The sequence below is a fragment of the Diabrotica virgifera genome, chromosome 10 (assembly GCF_917563875.1).
Source record: "Diabrotica virgifera virgifera chromosome 10, PGI_DIABVI_V3a".
Lineage (NCBI taxonomy): Eukaryota > Metazoa > Arthropoda > Insecta > Coleoptera > Chrysomelidae > Diabrotica > Diabrotica virgifera.
Genome location: NC_065452.1, coordinates 39373445 through 39400798, shown reverse-complemented (window position 1 = coordinate 39400798; position 27354 = coordinate 39373445). Strand labels below are relative to the sequence as shown.

The window sequence follows — 27354 nt, the reverse complement described above, 5'->3', positions numbered from 1 at the left end:
GATAGCAGACGGAGACGGCATTTTGGGATGCAAAGGAGGCGGCGTATTCGGCGAATATGACACATAAATAATTGTCGTTTGAATAAGTGTAAACCGCGAGTTGGGAGTTTTAATAATAAAATGAAATATATATCATGTTTTAAACCGAATATTATTTTCTAAATCAATCTATCCATATAAACAGAAATCATTTATAATAATTTTTTTGATGGTAGGTTTTAATAGATAAATATTTTTTTATTATTAAAAAACTAATTAATAGATACGTCCGTCAATAAGTTCCGGGCATAAATAGTAAAATATTATCTTTTTTGCAAAAGTTATTCTTTATTCATCAAAATAATCTTATTTAGCGGCGATACACTCAATCTAAGGCTTTTCTAATTTTGCAATGCCGCTCTCGTAAAACAATTTTAGTCCAGGGTAATAAGGATTTTCTCGGGACACTCAAAGATCCAGGCAGCTGACTACTTTTTTAGTTATAGTAGACCTATAGGAAGAAAACCTACCTGTTTCGTGCCTAAAGTTCGCGTCCGTTTTTTAATTATTAACAATTTAGTGCAAAAATCGCGATTTTTTCGATTTTTTGCACCCAATTTAAAAGCAAAATAGTTGACATAAAATTGCAAAATTCAATTTTTTAGAACATTGAAATACCATTAAAATGCCGATTTTTGAAAGTTAAAAAATTAATTTGTTGCTAAGCAAACTGCAAAATAAGTGAAAATCGTTATTTGTTAATAACTTTTACTAAAACTCTCTTATAACTTTAGTGTTTCACCCAAAGTTGGGTATTGGGTTACCTAACAAACTTTTGAAATTTGAGACTGATCCATTAATTAGTTTAAGAGTTATTCTATTTGTTTATCCCAGAGACCTTTATTTTGCAATAACATAAGACAGAAAATAATGAAGATAGGGCAATTCTGAGTATGCTAAATGAAAGTAGAAAAGTAATAGTATCAAAATGTATTAAAAAAGATAAAAAAAATTAATCAATATAATCAAAAATCCTAATGCAAAATTTTTGAAATTTTGTAGTTTATAAACATTTAGAATAACTTTACAAATATTGTCCGTAGGAACAATATTTTTATATATTCGAAAAGCTAGTATTTTAACATGAATTTTCAAACAAAAAAAATTTAGCCTGGGTTCATTAGGGACAAAGTTAGCCATGTGTTTTTTTAATTCACAGCTAATTTGTTTATAATAATTAAGGAAATTCATTGATGCCATTTTAAATAATGGGATTTGTATTTTTTGTTAACAAATTTTTATAAACAATGTGTCTTCACAGCACCCTCTACGATTTTTCAAAATTGTAGTTCAAACGGTTACTAGCGGGAACCTACGAATCCACCCAGTTAAAATACCGAAAAAGCAATTTCAACTAATACAATTTTCTGTATCTCCGGATCCACTCAATGGATTTTCATCTTTCTGTTTTTAATTTGTATGTAATTTCTACGTACATTACAAATATGCAATTTGTTTATAAATTTATTAATTAATATTCAGTCTAATTTGTTTAAACAATACTTGAAAAAATATTTTTTACAAAAATCTATTTTTTTAATCATAGTATCATTAATGATCATATAAAAAGTTAAAGTTCACTTTAATAAATAAAACATTTTTATTAGATAATTATTTATTGAAGATAATTTATTTATTAAAGTATACCTTAACTTTTTGTATGATTCATAATGATAGTCTGATTAAAAACATGGATTTTTGGGAAAAAATTATTTTTTCAAAAATTGTTTAAACAAATTAAACTTTTTATTAATTAATAAATGTCAAATTGCAAATAGACCAATTACATATTTTTAATGTACAGAAAAATTACATGCAAATTAAAAAAGAAAGATCAAAATATATTCGGCAGATCCCGAGATATAGAAAATGATGGTAGTTTTAAGTTGTCTTTTTTAGTTTTTGAACTCGTGCATTTGTCGGATCCCAGCTCCCCCTTCACTTACCACGACTAGTCACCAACTGAACAACATTTTTAGAAATTCGTGTAAAATACCAACTTTTCGAATATGTAAAATGATTTTTCTACGGACAATATTTTTAAAGTTGTTCTAAATGTTTATAAACTACAAAATTTAAAAAATTTGGCATTAGTATATTTGACTATATGAGATAATTTTTTTATCTTTTTTTAGTACATTTTGATAGTATCACTGTTCCACTTTCATTTGACATACGCAGAATTGCCTTATCTTTATTATTTTCTGTCTTATGTTATTTCAAAATAAAGGTCTCTGGGATAAACAAATAGAATAACTTTTAAACTAATTAATGGATCGGTCTCAAGTTTTGAGGGTTTGTTAAGTACCCCAATACACAACTTTGGGTGAAACACTAAAACTCTAAAGAAGTTTTAGTAAAACTTATTAACAAGTAACGATTTTCACTTATTTTGCAGTTTGCGTAGCAACAAATTAACTTTTTAACTTTAAACAATCGGCATTTTGAAGGTTTTTCAATGTTCTAAAAAATTAAATTTTGTAGTTTTATGTCAACTGTTTAGCTCTTTTGCATTGGGTGCAAAAAATCGGAAAAATCGCGATTTTTGCACTAAATTGTTAATAATTAAAAAACGGACGCGAACTCTAGGCAGGAAACAGGTAGGTTTTATTCCTATAGGTCTATAATAACTAAAAAAGTAGTCAGCTACCTGGATCTTTGAGTGCCCCGAACATGGTCTATTTCTGCTTTATTACCCTGGACTATTTACCTTTGCCTTCAAAACAGGCTTCAGTTTCGACGATTACTGCCTCATTGGAGTATTATCTCTTACCACAGAGCATTATTTTAGATAGGGAAAAAGATGGAAGTCGAGCGGGGCTAGATCTGGACTATACGGTGGACGCGAAAGCAATTCACAGCCCAATTCGTACATTTTTTACATCGTCTTCATCGACCGCTTGGCGAAACCACCGCCGGTGATTGTTTCTCCATGCTTTAAATACTCAGTAAAAATAATTCCTTGCGTATGTAATTAGTTTGGATATTCGTTCATTAACTATTCCAAGATATAAAAAGAAATCTAATAAATGTAATCAAAATAGAAAAGACTTAAGATGGTTGAATTGCTGGTTTCCTAATTCTGAGATGTTATATATATACCTAATATTTATCCCTTCTACCCTGAGGTGTAGGGATCTGTTTCTGACTCTTTCATTCTTTTTTGTTCTTCGCAAATTTCTTCCATATCTTTCTGTTCTCTGTTAGTTTTTGGGCATCGTTCCATGTTGTTCCTCTCTTTTCCAAAATATCTATTATTACTGCATTCCATTGTTTTCATGGTCTACCACGTTTTTCCTTTCTATATTTCTACTTTTCCAAATTCTTTTAACAGGTATATTATCACTGATTCTTTGAAGGTGTCCCCACCAACCCAGCTGTCTTTCTTCTATATAAGTTTCTAATTGTTCTATTTCTAATTCTTCTATTATTTTTATATTCTTAACTCTATCTCTTCTTGTCACTCCCATTACTCTTCTTAGATATTTCATTTCTATTGCCTGTAATTTACTTTTATCCCTTTTTGACAATATCCACGATTTACATCCACAGTTCAGGTCTATACACAGTTTTGTATACACTCATTTTCGTTTTTCTTGATATTTCTCGTCTATTTACAACTCCACGATTTATTGCATAATATAGTCTATTTGTTTTTTGTATTCTATAGTTTATATCTATTTCTTGTTTTACTTCTTCTTCAAATATTACACCTAGGTATTGATATTTACTGACTTACTCTATTTCTACTCCATCTATTTTCATATTTATCCTGTTCCTATTTCTATCTATTACCATTGTATTTGTCTTACTCTTATTCAATTTCATACCGTATTTTGTTAATACCTCATTCCATACTATCAAGCTTTCTCTTAGGTCTTTCTCGTTTCCTGCTGTAAAAACTACATCATCCGCAAATGCATATTCTGTCATCCCTATTTGTTCTAATTTCCTATATCCTATGTATATTGGCTTAGTTCTTTGTTTAGTTTCCCTTATTATTTCATCCATAAATATTATGAATAGAAGCGGACTCCATCCCCCTCCCTATCTAACTCCTGAATTTGTAGCAAATTTTTCTGATATCATATTTTATCTTATTACACAGTTATTTGTTTCTTTACATCAACTTTGTATTACCCTTATTCGTTTCTGATTTATATTTTCCCTTTTTAAACATTTCCAAATTGTTGCTCTATTTACTTTATCAAATGCCTTTTCTATGTTCATAAAGGCTAAATATATGGGTTACTCCGCCATCCTCTTCCTGCTAATAACTTCTTTTAAAGTGAATATATGATCCTGTGTACATCTACCTTCCCTAAATCCACTTTGAGATTCTGTTAATGTGTTTTCTGTGATCAATCTCAATTTTTTCTCTATTATTTTCTCGTATATTTTTGTTGTTGTGCTTAATAATGTTAGTCCCCTATAATTTTTGCAATCTTTGTTATCTATCACCTTTCTTGTGTATTGGCATTATTAGGCCCATTCTCCAATCTTCAGGCGTTGTTTCTTCCCTCCAGGCTTGTCTATATATATCCAATAATACTAGTTTTGTACTATTTCCCATATATTTTATAATTTCTGTTGTTATATTATCTATTCTGGTGCTTAGCCGTTCTTTAGACTCCTTATTGCTTCTTCTAACTCTTCTCTAGTTATCTCTTCATTTAGTACCTCCCTTTCTCTATTCCATTCTTCCTCTTCCAATTCATTATCTTGATTTTCTGTTTTCTGTTCTGTGTTTAGTAAATTCTTGAAGTATTCTTTCCATCTTTCCATTATCTCTTCCTTCTCTATCAGTATCTCCCCAATTTCGTTTTTTATTGCAGTTGTATTTATATCTACTTTTTCTTTTCTAAGATTTTTGAGAACTTTATAGAATAGATTCTGATTACATTTATTATCCCTTTCCGTTTTTTTTTAGGTTCTGTCCAACTTCTCTGTTTCTCGCTCACTACCATTTGTTTTACTATGTTTCTCTGTTCCTTGTTACTTGCATAATTTGCTTCTGTTCTATTATTTAAATATTCTTTCCATATTTTCTTCTTTTTTCTTACTTATTCTTTAATTTCATTCGTCCACCAAGATGGATATATTTCTTTCTCCTTGACAAAATTTTTTTATTTAGTTTTATTACTGAAGTATGTTTTAACATCCTTTTTTATTTCAGCAAAGTCTCTACCAGTCCACTGCATAGTAGAAGCGATATGTTCATTAGAAGAAAGCCGGACATTGCAACATGGAGTCTGGAGAAGGCGCCCAATGATCGAAATAGACACATACGTCATAATTCCCGTAGGAACTCCTTTCCATAATCTAGTACAGGCAGCTCTTTTCCGCTTAGGATACTCCTCAGAAAGTGCAGCTGCAGCCAAAGGCTCGATACTTATCAAGAATTGGAAAGCCCTCAGCTTTGATCAGATTTCTGATGACCCTCTTATTACAGTTGGGGATATATTGGGGGAACTTTCCACCGTAGCTACACTGAGAATACAGGTGTTTAGAGGAAGACCTGGGGTTCTCAACGAGATTAAGGATAAGCTGCTTAGATTTTTGCTGCTGCAGTCACACGGATTGCTGTTATCTTCTGGATGCCCTTTGGATGAGGTAAGTGATTTTTATTTGTACAAAAATTTTGGTTTGTTTGTTGGCTGTTATTGAAATCACTAAAATGTAATTACTGCTGAAAGAAAAAGCCAGCAATAAGAATATACCAAGATTAATGAATTAATAGAAGGTCAGAAACACGTTATTTGCAATACACTGCATCATCATCATCAAACTTTACGCGTCCACTGCTTGACATAGGTATACCTCATCTCTTTGCATCTGTCTTTATCTTGTGTTGCTTGCATCCTGTTACCTGAACACAGTTCAGGTCGTCGGTCCATCTGGTTGATGGGCAGCCCCTGCTCCGTATTGCTTCTTCTCTTGGCTTCCACTCAACAATACCTTTTATCCATCATTTTTGAGATAATCTAGCGACGTGCCTTGCCTAATTTAATTTTAGCGACCTGAGTTTTTTAATAGCGTTTGTTGTTTTTGTTCTACGACTTTGTTTGGGATTCGGTCTCTCAAAGACACACCCAACTTTTAGCGCTCCATAGCCCTCTGAGTCACTTCTGCATTTTCTTCATGTACCATGTCCTTTCAGAACGTTGGTTACAATCATAGCTATCTTAATTTTATTCACTGCCTATATACGATCGGCTACAAGGACGATGTCATCTGCGAATCTCAAATGACTGAACTTCTCTCCATTTATGTTCATACCATACTCGTTCAGATCTGTCTTCTTACAAGTATGTTCTAACAGCGTTGTGAATAGCTTTGGAGAGACGGTGTCTCCTTGCCGTACTCCTCGCTTTATACAGAATTTATTTATATTTTGTTCAGATAGTACCGTATGCTGCAAAATAAACTCGTATGTCTCAAATTTGTATGTCAGGCGTCGAAACGTACTGAGTGGTTTTCGAACGTCGTTATAACGTATGTGAATGTCGTGATAATGTTAGATGCTTCAGAATGGTTCTCAGTTTTACAGAAAATAATTTTATGGTGGAGTACTATTTTCGGTCATACGGAAAAGGTCACGAAAATGGAAGCTGAAAATTAACAATGGTTTCAGCAGGACGGGACAACCTCTCACACTGCCAGGGAGTCTCTTCGAATACTGCGCGATCATTTTGGGAGTTGCCACTCACCAGATCTAACGCCACCAGATGCGTACATATGGGCAATGCTGAAAGAGTCAGACAGATCCACCGTCTGATATTTCGGAATTGCGGACTAGAATTAAAAAATTAATGGGAAAATCCCAATAGTTGGCTGTATGCCATAGTTTAAAAAACTCATACGGAAATAAAAACTTCAAATTGTATTCTGGTAAAAAATTGTTTATTAAAAGCTATCTAAAATGTTATCCAAATGGATTTCAAAACGTTTTCGTTCTAATTCAGAACATCTTCAGTGCCTAGAATGAAGTATTTCCACATTAGATTAAAGCAAAAAGTTAAAATTGTGACTGTTAGAAAGAAAAAACATGTGGTAATACTTACATTCTGCTGTGTAGTTTGAAACTAGCACACTATTTAAAGTGGTAATTATGGGGTATATAGTATATGGTATGAGGTATATATTATGGGGTTACCACTTTAAATAGTGTGCTAGTTTCAAACTACTCAGCAGAATGTAAGTATTCCCACATGTTTTTTCTTTCTAAGTCACAATTTTAAGTTTTGGCTTTAATCTAACGTAGCAATACTTCATTCTAGGCACATTTGGATGACATTTTAGATAGTTTTTAATAAACGATTTTATACCAGAATACAATTTGAAGTTTTTACTTCTGTATGAAATTTTTAAAGATTTTTTCGTGTCAGAGGCAGTAGAAATTTGTCTTGGGAGGGGAAATTTGCCTTAGGGGGGAACTGCTAATGAAAAACCAACCAAAAGACATAAAAAAGATATATCAGATTTATCTTTTTTTTATTTATAGATTCAGACATAAAAGGCATAAATAATAACTTATAGGCATTAAATTTCCTTAATTTTCTTAACTAGCATATTTATTGGGTTGAATTTGTCATTCTGTGGTTTCGATTTCGTGTCAGCTAATATAATATTTTTATGTTTAAACAATTTTTTTTCTTTAATTTTGGACCTTGTTAGGAGGGAAAATTTCTTAATTTTCCCTCCACGTAGATCCGGCACTAGCCAAAGGCATCTTGAACGTCTGTTTTATCGGGAACGTGCGTCGTCGTGAATAATGTTTGCATGGCTATATCATGTATATTAGATATAAATAATCATAAACATTTCAATATTCATTTTGTTTATTTTGCCGCATCCTGTATAACGTTAGCCGTGGCATTTTGGTAGAAATGTTGAATGTATTATGTTAGTGTAGCGATAGTCTATTCGGCATCCTGTCAATGCTTTTAACTTCTGTAACATTCTCGTAGTTCACTAATATTAGTACCAATGTTTTATTGTATTCTGCAGGCTACTCTACCAAGTTCTTTATCACTAGTATGCATAGGCATCATTTCACGAATTTCATTGGGGTGGCAAAACCTACCGGGGGGTTTGGGGAGTTTCCTCCCCCGGGAAAATTATATAAATTTTGATGCCAAATAGAAGGGTTTAGCGCAATTTATACACTATTTTTTTATAACTATACGCACTGGCTGTACACATCCTGATTTTCGATTTTGTACAATATCTGCCCCAACCTTGTGTACCAACCTAGGATTCTACTGGATACAGGTCTATATCTTAATATAAATTTAATACAATAATTTAAATATTTAATAGGCATTTATTTACAATAGTATTTTAGTAAGATAAGAGAAACAATGTGTGTTTTAGAGGTGATGGATTCAAATCTAACTTAAATGAAGTCTCCTTTTCCGAATATTAAATACATCAATGGCACTTTTAATATCGACTGGGATTTTCCTTTCAATGGCTAGCCCCAATTCAGACATTCTTTCCAGGCTGCTAGCGTTTCTGGTGTAGGTTTTTATTCTTCTCAGGCATGAAAAGGTCCTTTCACACCCAGCTGAGTTTAGTGGTATCGTGAAAAATAGTCTGAATATTTCAAACGTCATGGGCAAGACGATTTTTAGAGCCTTTTTCACAAAAAATGACGATTTTTCTTCAACTGTTTTGTTTCTCATTTCGTTCATGTTATGAAAAACTTTCATTTCGCAGAAAAATAACTCCTCATCCAAAGAGTAGTATGTATTTTGAAACAAACTTGATGCGTTCAATAATTTATTTATAAAATTTAGTTTCATGGGTCGATCTTTGGGGTGGCAGCTGCCACCCCTTGCCACCCCCGAATTACGCCTATGCTAGTAGTGGTCCCGATCTAAATCCAGCTTCTTCTCTAGGCTCAAGAAGTCTAACTTAGACTCAGGTCTTTTTTTGATAGGTTTAGTGACAAGTGTATACAGGGTGAGTCACCTCTAACGGGACGGAAGATTACAGCGAAATGGTAAAAGATTTGAAAAAATTTTTAAATTAGTATTCTGTAAGTTGATAAAATCTACATTTTAAAATTATCTTAAAATATACAGGGTGTCCCAATAAATGACGGCGTATCAAAGTTTTATTTTTTCTTATGGAACACCCTATATTTTATTGCATTTTTTAATTTTCCGCAAAAAATAAGGTATAGTTTCATAAGGATTCCCTATACCTATGTACAGAGTGTTCTGAGTTATGGTGACTTTTCTTAAAATGTAAAGTTTTAAAAGAAGGCTTATTCTCAAGTTATTTAAGAAATTATGAAAAAATACTTTTACATCTAAATAGTTGGATATTGGTTTAATGTATTCCATAATTAATTATTACACAATTATTTACAGGGTGTTCAAAATTTACAGTTTCATTATTGGATTATTCTATATGTCATATTATGATGCTTATTTTAAATGGAACACCATGTATATTAATACACCATTATACTAAACGGAGTCACCTCTTTCGAATGGTATATGGATGTCCCACACCTAGGTCTAATAGTTTTTGCGTAATTTAAAATTATTTAAATTCTTAATCTGTAAATCGAGTTTAAAACAAGAGATGTATCTCATTGTATGACATCGTCATTTTATGACAGTACGGTCTGGTAATTATCAAAAATATAAACATCCGTGTATGAAATTCAAATTTAATTGTTCCTAAAAATGAATAATCTACGAAAAAGTAGACATGGTACTTACTTTGCATTGGGGAGTGTTTGCAAAATTGTATCTTACCTTCTTAAGTTTACGCTCAAAAGTATCCTGATAGAAGACACCCAAAAAGGACGTTTTTGAGAGATTTCAATGGATTCCGTGCTACTGGAAATGTTGCATACGGAAAGTTAAATAAAAATAAACCAGTTATTTTAGATGACGTCAAGGAGCCTGATGTCCTGCTTTCTGTTACGGAAAACCCAAATACTAGTAAAGAAAAAATTTCGGGTGAATTGTAAATCAGTCAAACGACTGTTAGAATACTTAAGAAAAACCATTATTATCCGTATAAAACTCAACTACACCAGTATTAGACCAAACAGTATTATGATAAATATTTAACTTATCGTTTATGGACTTTAGACTTTATAGAAGATCCTGATTTTTTTAATGTATTGTATACAGACCAATATACCTACTTTTCATAATAATGGTCTAGTAAATAGACGTAATTTTTATTTCATTATGATAGAGTAAACAAACATTTATTTCGTACTGTTTAAAAATCGAGAGTGACTATAAATATTATTTTTAAAATCAATTTACCGTTTAAGAAAATTGTAAATTACGCAAAAACTATGACTCCTAGTTATAGAACATCCCTACACCATTCGAAAGAGGAACCTGTGCTTAGTACAATAATTTATTAATATACATGGTATTTTATTTAAAATAAGCATCATGACACATTAAATAATCCAATAATGAAACTGTAAATTTTGAACACCCTGTAAATAAATGTGTAATAATCAATCACGGAATACATTAATTATAAAATAAAAATCAGACCATACTCTCATAAGGTGACAATGTCATACAATGCCATTAATTAACTACATCTTTTGTTTTAAAATCGATTTACAGATTAAGAATTTAAATAATTTTAAATTACGCAAAAACTATGAGACCTAGGTATATGACATCCATATACCATTCGAAAGAGGTAAAATTGTTTAGTATATTTATTTATTAATATACATGGTGTTCCATTTAAAATAAGAATCATGTGGCACATTGAATAATCTAATAATGAAACTGTAAATTTTGAACACCGTGTAAATAAATGTGTAATAATTAATCATGAAATACATTCAACCAATATCCAAATACTTAAATATAAAAGTAATTTTTTTATAATTTCTTAAATAACTTGAGAATAAGCCTTCTTTTAAAACTTTACATTTTAAGAAAAGTCAACATAACTCAGAACACTCCGTACATAGGTATAGGGAAGCCTTATGAAACTATACCTTATTTTCTGCGGACAATTAAAAAATGCAATAAAATATAGGGTGTCCCATAAGAAAAAATAAAACTTTGATACGCCGCCATTTATTGGGACACCCTGTATATTTCAAAATAATTTTAAAATGTAGATTTTATCAAATTACAAACTACTAATTTAAAAATGTTTTCAAATCTTTTACCATTTCGCTGTAATCTTCCGTCCCGTTAGTGGTGGCTCACCCTGTATATGTGTGATAACAAACTGATAGGATGTTAGTTTTTTAGGTATGTTACGTCTCCTTTTCTGTGTAATAAAACAATGATAGCTTTTTCCATTGGAAAGGGGTTTCTAAAAGAGTCGTTTTGACTTCGCATGGTGTTATTTCTGACATTCCTTCTTATCCCTAATTTGCCGATTTTGGGCAGGGGCCGATCTTGTCTTCCGTTGGTGCTCTCTCAGACATCACGCGATAAAAGGATTCGACAATTTCGAGGATTTTGGTTCTATCCGTAATGATGTTTCCATCTTTTTTTCTTATTCTGTACATATTTTTGTTGTCTATGTTTTTTTGTATTCCGCCCCAAAACTTTTGTTTTCTTGAATTATTTTATTATCTTTCTTGTATTGTTTTCCTTTGTGTCTTTTCTATTTAATCGGTGGATGTCTTTATTTAACCCATTAGCGCCCAGCGTTACCATATGGTAACGTAAAACACATGCTTTTTAAAAATTCTGCGGTATGCCCATGGAATTAGTCAGGCACATATTTTGAGAACTATCGTTTCTAGGAATATTTCAGGCACCTATAAAACGTAACGGATTCGTTTTTTAGCCTTTTCTCAACCGTCGAGAGATAATCATATGACAGTGTGGTTTAAATTTATAGGAAAAGATGGACGTCCGTTTTGCGTAAGCAATTTTTGATAGTCTTCTAGTAACTATATTTGTATATTTAAAAAAAAAACTAAGTTAATAATACCCCAACTTATTATAAATCGTTGTATTTTATCAACAATTAAATGTAGCGAATTCGGTAGGAATAGTCAAAGTACGCCGTTACCATATGGTTGCGGTGGGCGCTTACGGAGTCATAATCTTATTTTTTTTTCAGTCGTGGATTTTTGTTAGCAGAAGCGATAGCGATGGAAATATAACTCTGTTGTTACAATAGCATCTACGAGTTGTGATGGTTCAGCATTGGGCACGGTAAAAAGATTTTCTCATGAAGAAAAAGGCCACATTCAAGTAACTCGGCCTCACTATATTGCTGAATACAACAAAATATGGTGGGTACCGACTGGATGGGTCAAGGTGTTTCAACCTACCGAGTAGCAATTTGCAGTAAAAAATGGTACTGGCAAATTGTAACATTGTTGTTGGATGTTGCAGTCCATAATTCATGGCATTTATATAAAAAATATATATCCTTGCTATCGTTTAGGAGAGAATTGGCCCAAGTTCTTCTCGCAAGATATGGATGTCGTCCCTTATATACAGGAAGACCTAGTCTACATAGACAGAACTTGTCAGATCTTTCTTTTGCTTGCGTCGACCATTTGTTACATCAAGCAGTAGAAGGCGATGTGCTGGAGACAGATGTACAACATCTGAACGAACAATGTGTAAAAAATGCAACGTTGGTTTGTGTGTTAATTGTTTTATAGGATACCACACCAGACGATGAAAATATTCTCAAATAAATATTTAAAAAAAATTAAAAATGTTGGTTTCAACGATCCTAAAATTCCTTAAGCGCCCAGCGTTACCATATGGTAACACCATATAATTTTTTAAAAAAAAGACAGGAAACCGAAAAACTTGTTTTTTGGATTATATTATTAACATTTTCATCGAATTGACCCTAAAAGTAAAGATTTTTAAATAAAAAAAAACTTGGGCGTTAATGGGTTAATGTTTTCATTGTTGTGTAGTTGGAGTCGTATTTTTCCGTCAGCTGTTATCTTTTACTTATGAGTTTTTTGGTATTTTGACTTATATTAACTAGATAATCACACAAACAAAATCGGAATTTGATATAATCACCCACAGAACGTGGCTAATTGCAAATTAGCCTGCAAAACCAAGGCCAAGTAAGTCAACTGTCAATTTGGTTGACACAAAGCGCCATTTGATAAACATTTACAAGCAAAATAATTTCTTAATTTAGAATAATTTTTAAAAACGTTTTCTGGATGTAGTCCAGGGTAATAAGGATTTTCTCGGGACACTCAAAAATACAGGTAGCTGACTACACTGAACCAAAAAAGTACGTAAATATAATGAAAAAAACATTGATTCAAAAACGGGGAGCATTAATTTTCGTCCAAAGATCAGTATCATTGGTGCAATGTAAGTAGATACATTAACTAATGCTCAAAAACATTAATTTTTATGAATTAGTACGTTCATTCAATGTACTTTCTAGTTAAGAATCAATGTATCGGTACATTGAATCAATGTATCGGTACATTAATTCTTAACTCGAAAGTACATTGAATGAACGTACTAATTCATAAAAATCAATGTTTTTGGGCATTAGTTAATGTATCTACTTACATTGGACCAACGATACTGATCATTGGACGAAAATTAATGCTCCCCGTTTTTGAATAAATATTTTTTCATTATATTTACGTACTTTTTTGGTTCAGTGAATGTCATCTTCGTGTATATTTGTATATAACATACAATTAGTTAATAAGTAAACAAAATGACGACTTAATATCTACATAAATATTACAAATATAGGTTGAAGCAACGATTTTTTGCCGATTCTCAAACTAATGTTAAGTAATATCTATAAGTTTAAAGAAAAAAAAACATATATTTTTAATTAACACAAACAACTTTTTATAATGTAATTTGGAAAAAACTGAATAACTAAATATAACAGAAATTTATTCTTTTTATAAAATATATAAAAATATATTTATATTATATAAAAAATGTATACCTGATATCGTGAAAATAAATACATCTACAATAACATCTCCATAAATACAACATCTCTCTGGGATTAATTATCACCACCCATACAAAAAACAAATGGTTGAATGGCATTTTTCTTTGATTTCAAAAATCTAATATGATCTTCGACTTCTTGCTGGGTCTTCCCGATGTAAGAATGATTACTGGAAATCTCTGATGGTATATTTTATTAGTTCGTACAAAATATCGATGTAGAACCCAAAGAATAACTGCATGTTAGCCATCTACAATTTATATTAATAATTATTATAAAAAAAATAAATCTAACTAAATAGTGAACATGGTTCTATTTTTGGGTATCACTTTTTTTATAGAAATATTTTAATTTATCCTGAAAAAAATTGCTTGATGTTGAGATGTTTATTTTTTCTTTGATAGATACTACCGACTCCAAGAGTTAATAATATTTTTCAATTATTTACGGTTTAATCACCGTACACAGATTAACGTTTAATCACAGATTTAATTTACTAATCTTTTATAAGATTATACCATTTAGAAATATTTTCAAATGGTTCATATTTTCTTTTACCTATATGTCGAATTAGCTTTTGAAAAATTTACAGAGAACAAAAATTAATTAATATACTAAATATGCAGGATTGAATAATGAAATAGGTACTTACATTCCGTAATGTCTTCATGGGAAATCTTTTCAAATAAAAATTTATTTGTTTTATTTTTGATATGACTTTCAAACCGAAGAAAGGAGATAATTCTTTCGAAATTATTGCTGTCTCATCCATCAATAAGTCCATTTCTATTTCCAAATGCCACTCCAAAGTCCACATCAATCTGCAAAAGTGGAACTAGAAGTACAACTTATTTTTATAGAAATCCAACAAAATAATTTATAAACAGTTAAAAATATATGTAAATACATACCTTAGAAAAATCAACCAAATCACTAGTGCCAAACACCGCTCCTCAGAGTCTGCAGGGTGACTGTCTGCTAGGAGGCTGCAACTGTTGTCACGTGATTTGTTTACACCAATAAAAACACTTATAGAGTTTTAAGAAATGTATAGGTTTATGTACAAGATCATTGCTAGAATGAATTGATCATTGATTCAGGTATATTACATTAATACAATGATTGCGTTACATTAAAACAATGTATCGAGTTATTAATCAAAGTCGAAAACATTGATTTGATGTTACGGAAACATTGATTCAATAAACGAGTTCGTAATTTAAAGAACACTGTGCATTAGTGCAACGTTTTATATTCATTAATTTAACCGCATAATCATGATGTATAATTTCATATATATAATGAACAAATTATTAGTATTATGAAAAAAGTCATTGGATAGATAAAAAGATTCATTGGAATAATGATTCTATTCATTATTTTTTAATGAATAGAATTACATTGTAATAATGAATATGGTCGTTACTTAATGACTACATGTTTATAGTATTAACGAAATTTTCATTGAATCAATGTAAAAAAAGTCAATGATTGGCGTTCATTGGTACTATGTACAATATTTTTTTCAGTGTACTTTTTTAGTTATTGTAGACCTACAGGAAGAAAACCTACCTGTTTTCTGCCTAAAGTTCGCGTCTGCTTTTTAATTATTAACAATTTTGTGCAAAAATCGAGATTTTTTCGATTTTTTGCACTCCATTCAAAAGAGCTAAACAGTTGACATAAAACTACAAAATTCAGTTTTTTAGAACATTGAAAAACCTTCAAAATGCCGATTTTTAGTCAAAAAGTTAATTTGTTGCTACGCAAACTGAAAAATAAATAAATATGTTATTTGTTAATAACTTTTACTAAAACTATCTTAGAACTTTAGTGTTTCACCCAAAGTTGGGTATTGGGGTACTTAACAAATTCTCAAAATATAAGACCGATCCATTAATTAGTTTAAGAGCTATTCTATTTGTTTATCCCAGAAACCTTTATTTTGCAATAAGATAAGACAGAAAATAATGAAGATAGAGCAATTCGGAGTATGCCAAAATGAAATTAGAAGAGTGATAGTATCAAAATGTATTAAAAACAGATAAAAAAATAGTTACATAGTCAAAAATCCTAATGCCAAATTTTTAAAATTTTGTAGTTTATAAACATTTAGAATAACTTTAAAAATGTTGTCCGTAGAAACAATATTTTTATGTATTCGAAAAGATAGTATTTTAACACGAATTTTAAAATAAAAAAATTTAGCCTGGGCTTATTTGGGACAAAGTTAGCCATATGTTTTTTTTTAATAATAAATGATGGTTTTGCTTGTTTTCGATTCAGAGGGTTGCACACCAGCTAGACAGGCTCTGTTTTTACCATTTCAGGCGTCCTCAGTAGCTTTCGTTAGTGCTACTGAGGACGCCTGAAATGGTAGAAACAGCCTGTCTAGCTGGTGTTCAACCCTCTGAATCGAAAACAAGCAAAACCATCATTTATTATTTTTATTTCCTTTACTCGGATTTGAGTACTGAAAGTTCCTCTGCTGTCCGTTTTTCTTAGACGAATGAAAGCGGAATGTGATCGTTTCCCTTTCGTTTTCTATATTCGTCGTCTGCTGTCTTATTAATTGAAAAAGTCGCAGATTAAGGATGTACGAGTAAGAACTTTCAACACGAAAAATCTCAGTTTTAAAATACTATTTACCATTTTAATTCTTATTAAATTGGTGGATTCTGCATCTGAGATTCTTCAATTTGTTCTTTTTTAATTCACAGCTAATTTGCTTATAATAATTAAGGAATATCATTAATGCCATTTTAAAGAATGGGATTTGTATTTTTTCTTAAAAAATTTGCACAAACATTATACCTTCACATCACCTCTACGTTTTTCAAAAATGTAGTGCAAACGATTACTAGGGGGAACCTACAAATCCAGCGAGTGAAAATACCGAAAAAGCAATTTCAAACTAATACAATTTTCTGTATCTCCGGATCAACTCAATGAATTTTGATCTTCATTTTTTTTAATTTGTATTTAATTTCTACTTACATTACAAATATGCAATTTGTTTATAAATTTATTAATTAATAAACAGTCTAATTTGTTTAAAAAATTCTTGAAAACATATTTTTTTTTACAAAAATCTATTTTTTTAATCATAGTATCATTAATGATCATAGAAAAAGTTAAAGTAAACTTTATATAAAAATATGATTTTTATTAGATAATTATTTATTGAAGATAATTTATTTATTAAAGTATACCTTAACTTTTTCTATGATTAATAGGGATAGTATGATTAAAATCATGGATTTTTGGGAAAAAAATATTTTTTCAAAAATTGTTTAAACAAATTAGACTGTTTATTAATTAATAAATGTCTAGACAAATTTCATATTTGTAATGTACAGAAAAATTACATACGAATTAAAAAAGAACGATCAAAATATTAAGTAGATCCCGAGATATAGAAAATGATAGTAGTTTTAAGTTGCCTTTTTTAGTTTTTGAACTCGTGCATTTGTCGGCTCCCAGCTCCCCCTTCACTTACCACGACTAGTCACCAATTGAACTACATTTTTAAAAACTCGTGTAAAATACCAGCTTTTCTAATATGTAAAATATGACTTTTTCTACGGACAATATTTTTAAAGTTATTCTAAATGTTTATTAACTACAAAATTTCACAGATTTGGCATTAGGATTTTTGACTATATTACATAGATAATTTTTTTATCATTTTTTGTTACATTTTGATAGTATCAGTTTTCTACTTTCATTTGGCATACGCAGAATTGCCCTATATTCATTATTTTCTGTCTTATGTTATTGCAAAATAAAGGTCTCTGGGATAAACAATTAGAATAAGTCGTAAGTTAATTAATGGATCGGTCTCAAATTTTGAGTGTTTGTTAAGTACGCCAATACCCAAATTTGGGTGAAACAATAAAGCTCTAAGATAGTTTTAGTAAAAGTTATTAACAAATAACGATTTTCATTTATTTTGCAGTTTGCGTAGCAACAAATTAATTTTTTAACTTTCAAAAATCGGCAGTTTGAAGTTTTTTTAATGTTCCAAAAAATTAAATTTTGTAATTTTATGTTAACTATTTAGCTTTTGAATGGGGTGCAAAAAATAGAAAAAATCGCGATTTTTGCACTAAATTGTTAATAATTAAAAAACGGACGCGAACCCTAGGCAGGAAACAGGTAGGTTTTCATCCTATAGGGGGTGTACTATAACTAAAAAAGTAGTCAGCTACCTGGATTTTTGAGTGTCCAGAACATGGTCTATTTCTAGCTTATTACTCTGGAGTATTGGAGAGATTGGATAAAATGTAATTTATAATAAAATAAATTCTGGTTAAATCGCAAATAAATACAATATACCGGGTGGTGAATCGTAAAACGGGACATGTGAAACTCAATGTAAAATTCTAAACTGTTGAATTCCTGCTTCCCTAATTGTTTTACATCAAAAGTCATGAGAGAATATTTGTAGAGAATTGAAATCTGCATTAAAATCAAAAGTGAATTAACTGACAGGGCTCACACCATTGACTGAATAAAAAATCTTTATTATTAATACTTTCTCCGCAACTGAGGGTATCTTATCAACTGTATTGTTTTTAAACAATAAATGACAAAAAAAAATATTGACAGTTCAAACATGTGAAAATAATAACTTCATTGTGACACATTATTGCACTGTGTGTGGCATAATTTTGGGCTGAAAAACTGAAAAATGTATTCCATTTTTACAAAATTGTGGAATATGTTTAACTCGTTGAAAAATTTTAACAAATGTTTTCAATACATATTTCAATCCTCTACGAATAGTTTCTAATGTCTTTTGATGTAAAATAATTAGGGAAGCAGGAATTCAACAGTTTAGAATTTTACATTGAGTTTCCTATAGCCCGTTTTCCAATTCACCACCCGGTATAGCTTACGTGGTTAAGTAAGTTTTTATGCTCCTGCTATTTGACAATAGTGCATCCTTTTTACTATTGCCAATACATACCTTAGTTTAAACAAAAGAATGTTACTTAAATACATTTTTTACCAACCGGTTATATGAAAACATCATGTGTTGCATACTAAAAGACACTCAAATATCACTTTTTATCTTATTGCAACGTAACGTAAGGACGCAAATCGTGCAGATTATGTTTTCTACTTTTTGAACGTTTCTATAGGTGGAGTATGTCGAGATATATTATAGTGCATTTTGTTTGATAAAGTACAATAAGCCAGGTCTGATGGTAGCTGTTCATAAATGCATAAGGAATTGCAAATTGAAGCCTAGTATTTTCTTTAATAATGTGCATATTGTAATAGAGAGAGCATTATGCCAAAGGAGTTGGTTATAGCGGGCTCGCGCATCGCGCCGCCTTAAGAATTATAATATGAGAACGAATGTATTAAGGGTGCAGAGAATGGCAGTAACCCTGCTTCTAATAAGATTATTTAGCATTATTTGATGGTATTAATGAGATCAAAAGCCTTTTACATCATACACCAAGGAAAATCCTGCTTAACTTGATTTTTTTCTTAACTCGACTCGTAACGCATATACCGGGCTAAAAAAATATTTTCAGATATTTTCACAATATTAAACATACATAAAATTTAATTCTAAAGATATTATGTATATATAGGGTGAGGAAGATAAAGGGCCTATTAGAAATATCTCGAGAACTAAAGGCATGAGAATCATAAGAATTGGAACACAGGGGTATTGAGGTATGAACTATTTAATGAAAATATTTTGGCCTCTTTGCTACTTCCGGTTATACCGGAAGTTGACTGTAACTTCGTTTTTTTTAATGGGACACCCTGTGTATTTTTACATTTTTGGATTCTGCTTGACGTCTTCTTTCTTAAAATATGAGGCTTAGTAATATTATACAGGGTAGTTTAAAAGATAATTACGGTTTTTTATAAATTTTGTAGCAAACTTCGCACCCTGTAGAATTGTAGTGATTTGATATCAAAAACTCCGTTTATATTCAGGTGATTTTTAATATAGTCTATTATTATTAAAAATTATTAATATAGCGAAATGTTTTATTTTACTATACAGGGTTGGTTGAAACTCGGAATGAGTATTTTCTGAATTTTCTTAAATGGAACACCCTGTATTTTAGTATTGTAATGAAATGATATTTTATAGTACTTTTTTATTTCTTAAGCATTTCCTATACCTATCTGCTTTGATTTGTAAGTTATTCGTAGTTCTTTAAGCCAAAAATTAATTGCAACAAAAAGTACGTGAAATTTTATTAGGTTTGCCGTGAAAATATTTTTCACAGTTTTTCAAGAAAAAATCGGGAAGTCCATCCGGTTAAGTTGTTACATTATTAGAAAGTTTTGACAAACCGTCATAAATAACTTCCGCTGTCAAAGAATCAAACTTTATAAATGAATAATTATTAAATGTGTCATGATAACTTACATCCAGGGAAGAAACATAAACTTCAGAGAATTAAAGAGCAAAAAGTTCACTTATCTGATCACCATTCACAGCTTTTTTATCAGCTAGATACATATTATTAAGAACATCATATAGATTATTTTTTCGGCTAAAAAAGCTCCAAAATGACCTGGGATCGGTATTAAAATTATTTTCAAGGTCTTTTTTGTAATTCACAAAACATTCTTTAGATAAAATATTACATTGACTACGTAACCTTGAAAACTCTATAATGTAATAACAGCGATTGCCAGTATTCTTGTAATTTTTGTGAGCTATTTTCTTTTGGATGATTAAATATCTCAACTCAGCATTGAACCACTTTGGGAAAGTTGATACCTTACTTTTCTTTTTGGGCACAAAAAGATTTAATGCCATACTCAGAATATGATAGAAATTGTGTACTGCAATATTTATGTCATTTAAATTTAAATACTTGTGTCAACTGATAGGTCCCAAAAAATTCTGTAAGCTAATATAATCAGCGTTTCTGAAATCATAGTAAAATTCTTGGCACAGTAAATTATTTGTAATGTCCGATATAGGTAAACCAAAGGAGTATGGTTTGTGATGGGTAGATTCAGAAAAAATAGGATATATTGCAGATGAAACTAGAATACTCTCCACATTCGAAAATAGTAGATCTAAAAACTCATTATTAGAGTTAGGAACTCTAATAATACATTATTACTCTATACATTTTTATACATTTTTACTCTATATATACATTTTTTAGAATTGTTAAGATATGGTGCTATAATGAAAAAAAAACCAGTTATCGTGATGGTGGCACCATCTACCTATACACAATCCGAAAAATGTCTCGAATAAACGTTACTTATTTTTTCATGAGGCATACAAATCTGCAATAAAAAATGGTAGTCCTTATTTAGGATTTAAAATTACCTCTCACCCTACCTCCCAGGGGAGAATAAGAGGTCGTGTTTGGTGCCATTCAACAGGTTTTTGAAAAATATTAAATACGTGTTTAGCGGTTTTTTATTTGGAAGTGTATTTTTCGAGATATTAGACTGTTTCTATAATTTACCTATGCTTAAGTTACGAATATGGGGAAAGTGATATCATCCTTTAAAGGTGGGGAAGCGCGGAAAGACGAATGAAGATCCAGTGGCGTACACTCACTATTATTTCAACGTTAATTATATTATATTTTTTAAATATTATTTGTAAAAATTGGTAACAATATATTTTTATTTACAGGTTTTTACTGGCGTTTCGATCTCTATATCCAAAGACCGTTTTCATAGATATAAATTATGTCTAACAATAAAACACTGACAACTTTTGTTTTCGTTACTTCCACAAAATTTATTTTTAAACTATGTAACTACAGCTGTTTCAGCAGAGTCCCTTTCTCAAGTGATTTATTTTACGATGTGTTTGCATTTTAAAGTCTCTAACTGAATAGGTTGAGGAGTGGAGAGCTATTTGTTTCAAGTTGGTCATTCAGAATTATATCTGTATTTTTCATTTTATTAATTTCCCTAGATTCTAATATATCTATCTAGATAGCTTATCAGGCCTTTATTTTGAGTATGAAAAATTTGAATCTGTTCATTAAATGAATGATTAAGATCTAAAAGGTGAAGTGCGTATGTAGAAGTGTCTGTTTTTCTATTGTTGAAAGCCCTTTTGTGTTCTGTTATTCGTTTGTCAAAGGTTCCGCCAGTTTGACCGATGTAAGTTTTTGGACAGTCACCACATGCCAGTTTGTAAACACCACTCTGTAATTGCTTTCTCTTTCTGCTCTTATGGTTCTTAATGTATTTGCCTAAGTTGTTATTAGTTCTGAAAGCTGGTGTTATTCCTTTCTTCTTTATGTATCTGGCTATTTTTGTTGATATCTTGCCTGTATACCTATGTGATAGAGCAGAATGTATGGTTTGTTTAGCAGTAAATGGTTGAGTTCAATTAGTGCGGTCGTAAATATTATTAAATTTATCTGACCTGGCCCATTGTTAAGACCCACCCGGAGCGATAAGCCACCGAGGTAGACAGAGTTGGTCTTTTGCAATTAACACTGACTAGACGGTACTCCCATAATAAAGCCTGAAATAAATTTTACCTGAAACCGGGCCTATTATACTAATATCGGTTAATCCAGGATGTTTATAGTGGTAACTAATTGAACTCAACCATTTACTGTTAAACATACCATACAGGGTTTTTTCTGTGATGATGGATAGACTAATTTCATTATATAAATGATAGTTATATTTATTTTATTTGTTTATTATATATTTATATATTCCTATGTTATTTTTAACTTTGAAAGCAGTCTGTGGAGTAGAGATCGAAACGTCAGTAAGTTAAACATGTAAATAAATTAATATATTGTAACATTTGTCTGAATTATGGTGGGAACTTAACTTAACATAATATAACATATACTTAACATACACTAGACGAAGGACAAACAGATAAAAATTGATTGCCGATACTTGGGTACTTCTGCATATTGAAGTACCGGCAATCGATTTTTATCTGTTGGTCTTTCGTCTAGTGGCTAGTGTATGTTAAGTACTTATGTATATGTTATAAGATGCCACCATAATTCAAACTAATGTTAATAACATTCGATGATACCTTCCTTTTTTAACGAAATGCCCCTGAAGATGCTCTAGGAGCGAAACTATACTTGGGTAAGATTTAATAAAACTCAGTGCTCGATATCTGCCTTTTATTTCCGTAAATTTAATATAATTGAGCATTCAACCACTTCCTATTTTACAAACACTAAGCACTACAAACTTACTAAACTAATAGAAAATATTAATCGCTGTCTAAATCTGAAAATGCAGTGCTGCTGCCCTTAGAACAATTCGGTTGTTCGTCCATTGTATTTATAATTTACACATTGTATTTATATTTATTTATAATTACAGAATATGTATAATTAAAAATTCACTATAAATAATCAGAAAATTCAACTCCCACAGAACCGCATATGTAAATGAACGTGTATTGCTACTCTTATTGGAACGAGGTAAAGAATAACTGTTTTTTTTTGTAACTTAACCCTTTTATCTATGGATTCGTGATTTATTGCGTCAGTTTTTACTAATTTTTACTATTGTAAAAAACATGTTTTTTTGATATTTTTATGACGGTAATAATCGATGGGTCGGCAAAATTCAGGGTTTTTATGGCCATAGCAAACCAATTCTGCTATAGAGAAGCACAAATAAATGTAGTAATTATACATTCCGTGATTTCTTATGAGAAAACGCAAATTAAGCAGGTAGTTTTCGTGGGCCGCTGTGTACATTTAAATTTGAGGTGATTCCACTTTTAAACGATGATATCACTCTTCTCATTTGAGGAATTATAGTGATTCATAAAGTATCACGATAAATCGATTTTTCCGTTTATAGCGACATCTATGCACATTTAGAAAAAATATCTCGAATAAAAGTTATTTATTTTTACGCAACTAATCCAAATCTGCAATAAAAAGTGGGGGTTTCTATTTAAGATTTTAAAGTTACCCCCAAACCCACCTTCAGGTGGTGGAGTAGGGGTTTTCATTTGATATCATTCGATAGATTTTTAAAAAATATTGAACACGTAAGTTTTTCGATTCGATGTTAATTCCGCAAAATATTGATACACCCTGTATAAAGCCTGAGGGAGTTCTTACTGGATTTACCTATTTTTATTTACCTTTATACATCATTAAACGGTATGTTATCAAGTTTGTTATAAAATAACATGAGACGATGTATTTCCCATTCTCAGAAAAGCCAGATTTCGTGAAAAATGCGAAAAATCCGATTTTCAACTGTGTTTGAGGATTTTACTGATTTTTCCATCTCTTATCACTTTTATAATGTAAATATGCTACTAAGCAGCGTGAGTTTCAAAGAATCTGACTACAAAACATGAGGACTTTTTCAAAATAATTGAACTTGTCCCACCTATTAAAATTTGCCTTTTTCACAATGATTTAGTAAACTGTTTCATGATGTTTGAGTTTTTCATTCTTTTTTGCATTAACATAACGTTTATAGATTATAAAAAATGTGTAGAATAAATATTTTCAGGAAGAAAAATTTACAATCTCTATGGAGTTATACATAGGCACTGATTGAGAACATTCACGTTTATATTAATATTTGAGGTTATGTTTTCAACCTTTTTTAGGCCTCTATTGAAGTACCGATATTTATACAAAACCTCCTATTAAGTTGTATAGCTGTTACTCAGTATATTATACTATATTAAACTACATTTTAAAAAAATAATTTAACATATCTACTTACTATATTTTTGTATAAAATAAGGATATGTCATTTTTACATATTTTGGGTAGGATAAAAAAAAATAAAATACAATAATCAATAAGTATATCAAGGTGATAAAAGATGTAAAAATCTAGTAAAAACTTCCGAAAACATTTTAAAACTAGGTATTTCGCATATGATGAGATTGCGTATCTCTACAACAACTGGAAAATAGACCATCTCATGTTTTTCAGAAACATACAAACACTTGAAAATCGGGATTTTCGCATTTTAAAGAAATATAAATACGCATGTTTAAAATAGTCATATACAGGGTGTTTGGTAAAGAATGGGCCGTGGCTTAACCTTTGATTCCTGAGATTAAAATAGGTCGATTTAAGCTAACTTACCTTAGTACAAAAGTTGATAATAACCGAAATACAGGGTGTCAAAGTTAAACTTTTATTTTGTTTATTTTTGAATACTTTCTGACTGGCATGGGACAACAACACGAAATTGGGTAAGTGGTGCTAGTACTGTACATCCTACTAAATTATGTTAAACAAACGTTTCTGGCTACTACCAGAGGCGTACGACGGGGGAACGTGAATGGTTGACTTCCCAAATTTTACGCCACTGGCGGAATTGCTATTTTGGTGCAATTCTTTGATTCTCCAATACTTTCTATGTAAATAACATACTCCTTATTCGTAACGATAAAGCCATTAGTTTTCGAGATATTTCAACATAAAAACGAAGGAGCATAATAGATTAATCAAAATAAGTGTGCGTTTTCATTTTTAACTTAAAATATCTCGAAAATTAATGACTTTATCGTTACGAATAGTATATTATTTGCATAGAAAGTATTGCAAAATATAAAAATTATGCTAAAATAGCAGTTTCATTAGTGGCGTAGAATTTGGGAAGGGTCAACCATTCACTTTCCCCTGTCGTACGCCTCTGGTAGTAGCCAGAAACGATTATTTAACATAATTTAGTAGGGTGTACAGTGCCTACACTTTCTGCCAAGTATGACACGGATATGTTAAATTATTTTAAAGTATTCTTGTTTTATAATAATTTATTCTTTATTTAAAACTTTAAGAAATATGTGTGCCCGGTACAATAAAACTATTTGACATATCCATATGATACTTGGCAGAAAGTCTAGGTATTGTACACCCTACTAAATTATGATAAACAGTCGTATCTGGTCAATACTAGAGGCGTACGACAGAAGAAAGTGAATGGATGACCCTTCCCAAATTCTACGCCACTTACTAAACTGCTATTTTAGCATAATTTTTAGATTCTCCAATACTTTTTATGCAAATAATATGCTCTTCATTCGTAACGATAAAGTCATTAGGTTTCGAGATATTTGAAGTTAAAAATAAAAAGGCACACTTATTTTGATTAATGTATGTACTATGCTCCTTCGTTTTTAGCTTGAAATATCTCGAAAACTAATGGCTTTATCGTTACGAATGAAGTATATATTATTTACATGGAAGGTATTGGAGAATCAAAAAATTGTACTAAAATAGAAATTCTGCTAGTGGCGTAGAATTTGGGAAGGGTCAACCATCCACGTTCCCCCGTCGTACGCCTCTGGTAGTAGCCAGAAACATTTGTTTAACATAATTTAGTAGGGTGTGCAGTACCAGCACCACTTACCAAATTTCGTGTTGTTGTCCCATGCCTGTCGGGAAATATTCAAAAATAAATAAAATAAAAATTTAAATTTAACACCCTGTATTTCGGTTATTATCAACTTTTGTACTAAGGTAAGTTAGCTTAAATGGACCTATTTTAAGCTTATGAATCTAAGATTATGTTATAGCCCTTTCTTTACCAAACACACTGTATACAGGGTGTCCAGAAACTCTACCGACAAACGAATACAGGAGATTCCTCAGATAATTTTAAGACAATTTAACCAAATTCTCCTAGTCCGAAAATGCTTCCTAAGGGAGCTAGAGCTCTTTGAAAATGGCGTCCTGTAATTAGTTTTTCGTACATAGCTCCAGAACGCTTCTAGTTAGAAAAACGAAAATTGGTACGCATAATTATCTTCCAGAGGTTAATCGATTCCATCCATTGCGAATTTCTAGTACCGGTCATAGGCATCCGTTTTCGCTAGGGCAACGGTTATTTTATTCAATAACTTTTTTCTGTTTAAGTTTTGAGCATCTTTGACTTTGGATTATTAAATCGTGAGTTATTCTAGTACTAAAAGGTACTCTTGCTCTAAGTCGGTAGAACACACAGTTTCCTAGAAAAATCGATTTGAAAATTTTTCATTTCTTGAATTTGAAAACAAAATTTAAAAAAAAATCAAAAAAGAACGGTATATTTTACCAACTTAAAGCAAAAGTAACTTTTAGTACTAAAATACCTCATAATTTACTAATCTCGTGTCAAAAATGCTTAAAAATTAAAGACAAAATAGTTATGGAATAAAATAACCGTTGAACTACCCAAAACGGACGCATATGACCAGTACTAGAAATTCGCAATTAATGAAATAGATTCATCCCTGGAGTACAAATAAACGTACTAATTTTCATTTTTCTAACTAGTGTTTTTTTGAATTTTTTTTTCAAATTCAAGAGACGAAAAATTTTCAAATCGATTTTTCTAGAAAACAGTGCAAAGACTACCTTTTAGTGCTAGAATACCTCACAATTTAATAATTTAGGG

At 30.8% G+C, this 27354-nt stretch overlaps 1 protein-coding gene across 1 annotated transcript in view; it reads left to right on the top strand.

Moving 5' to 3' along the window:
- The window catches only part of LOC126878641 (homeobox protein dve-1), a 488254-nt gene that overhangs the window by 422938 nt on the left and 37962 nt on the right, over positions 1–27354 (top strand). Inside the window, exon 3 of the mRNA XM_050641470.1 lies at positions 5216–5652. Within this exon, the coding sequence (XP_050497427.1) occupies positions 5216–5652 (437 nt within the window). The remainder of the gene's footprint in view (positions 1–5215; positions 5653–27354) is intronic.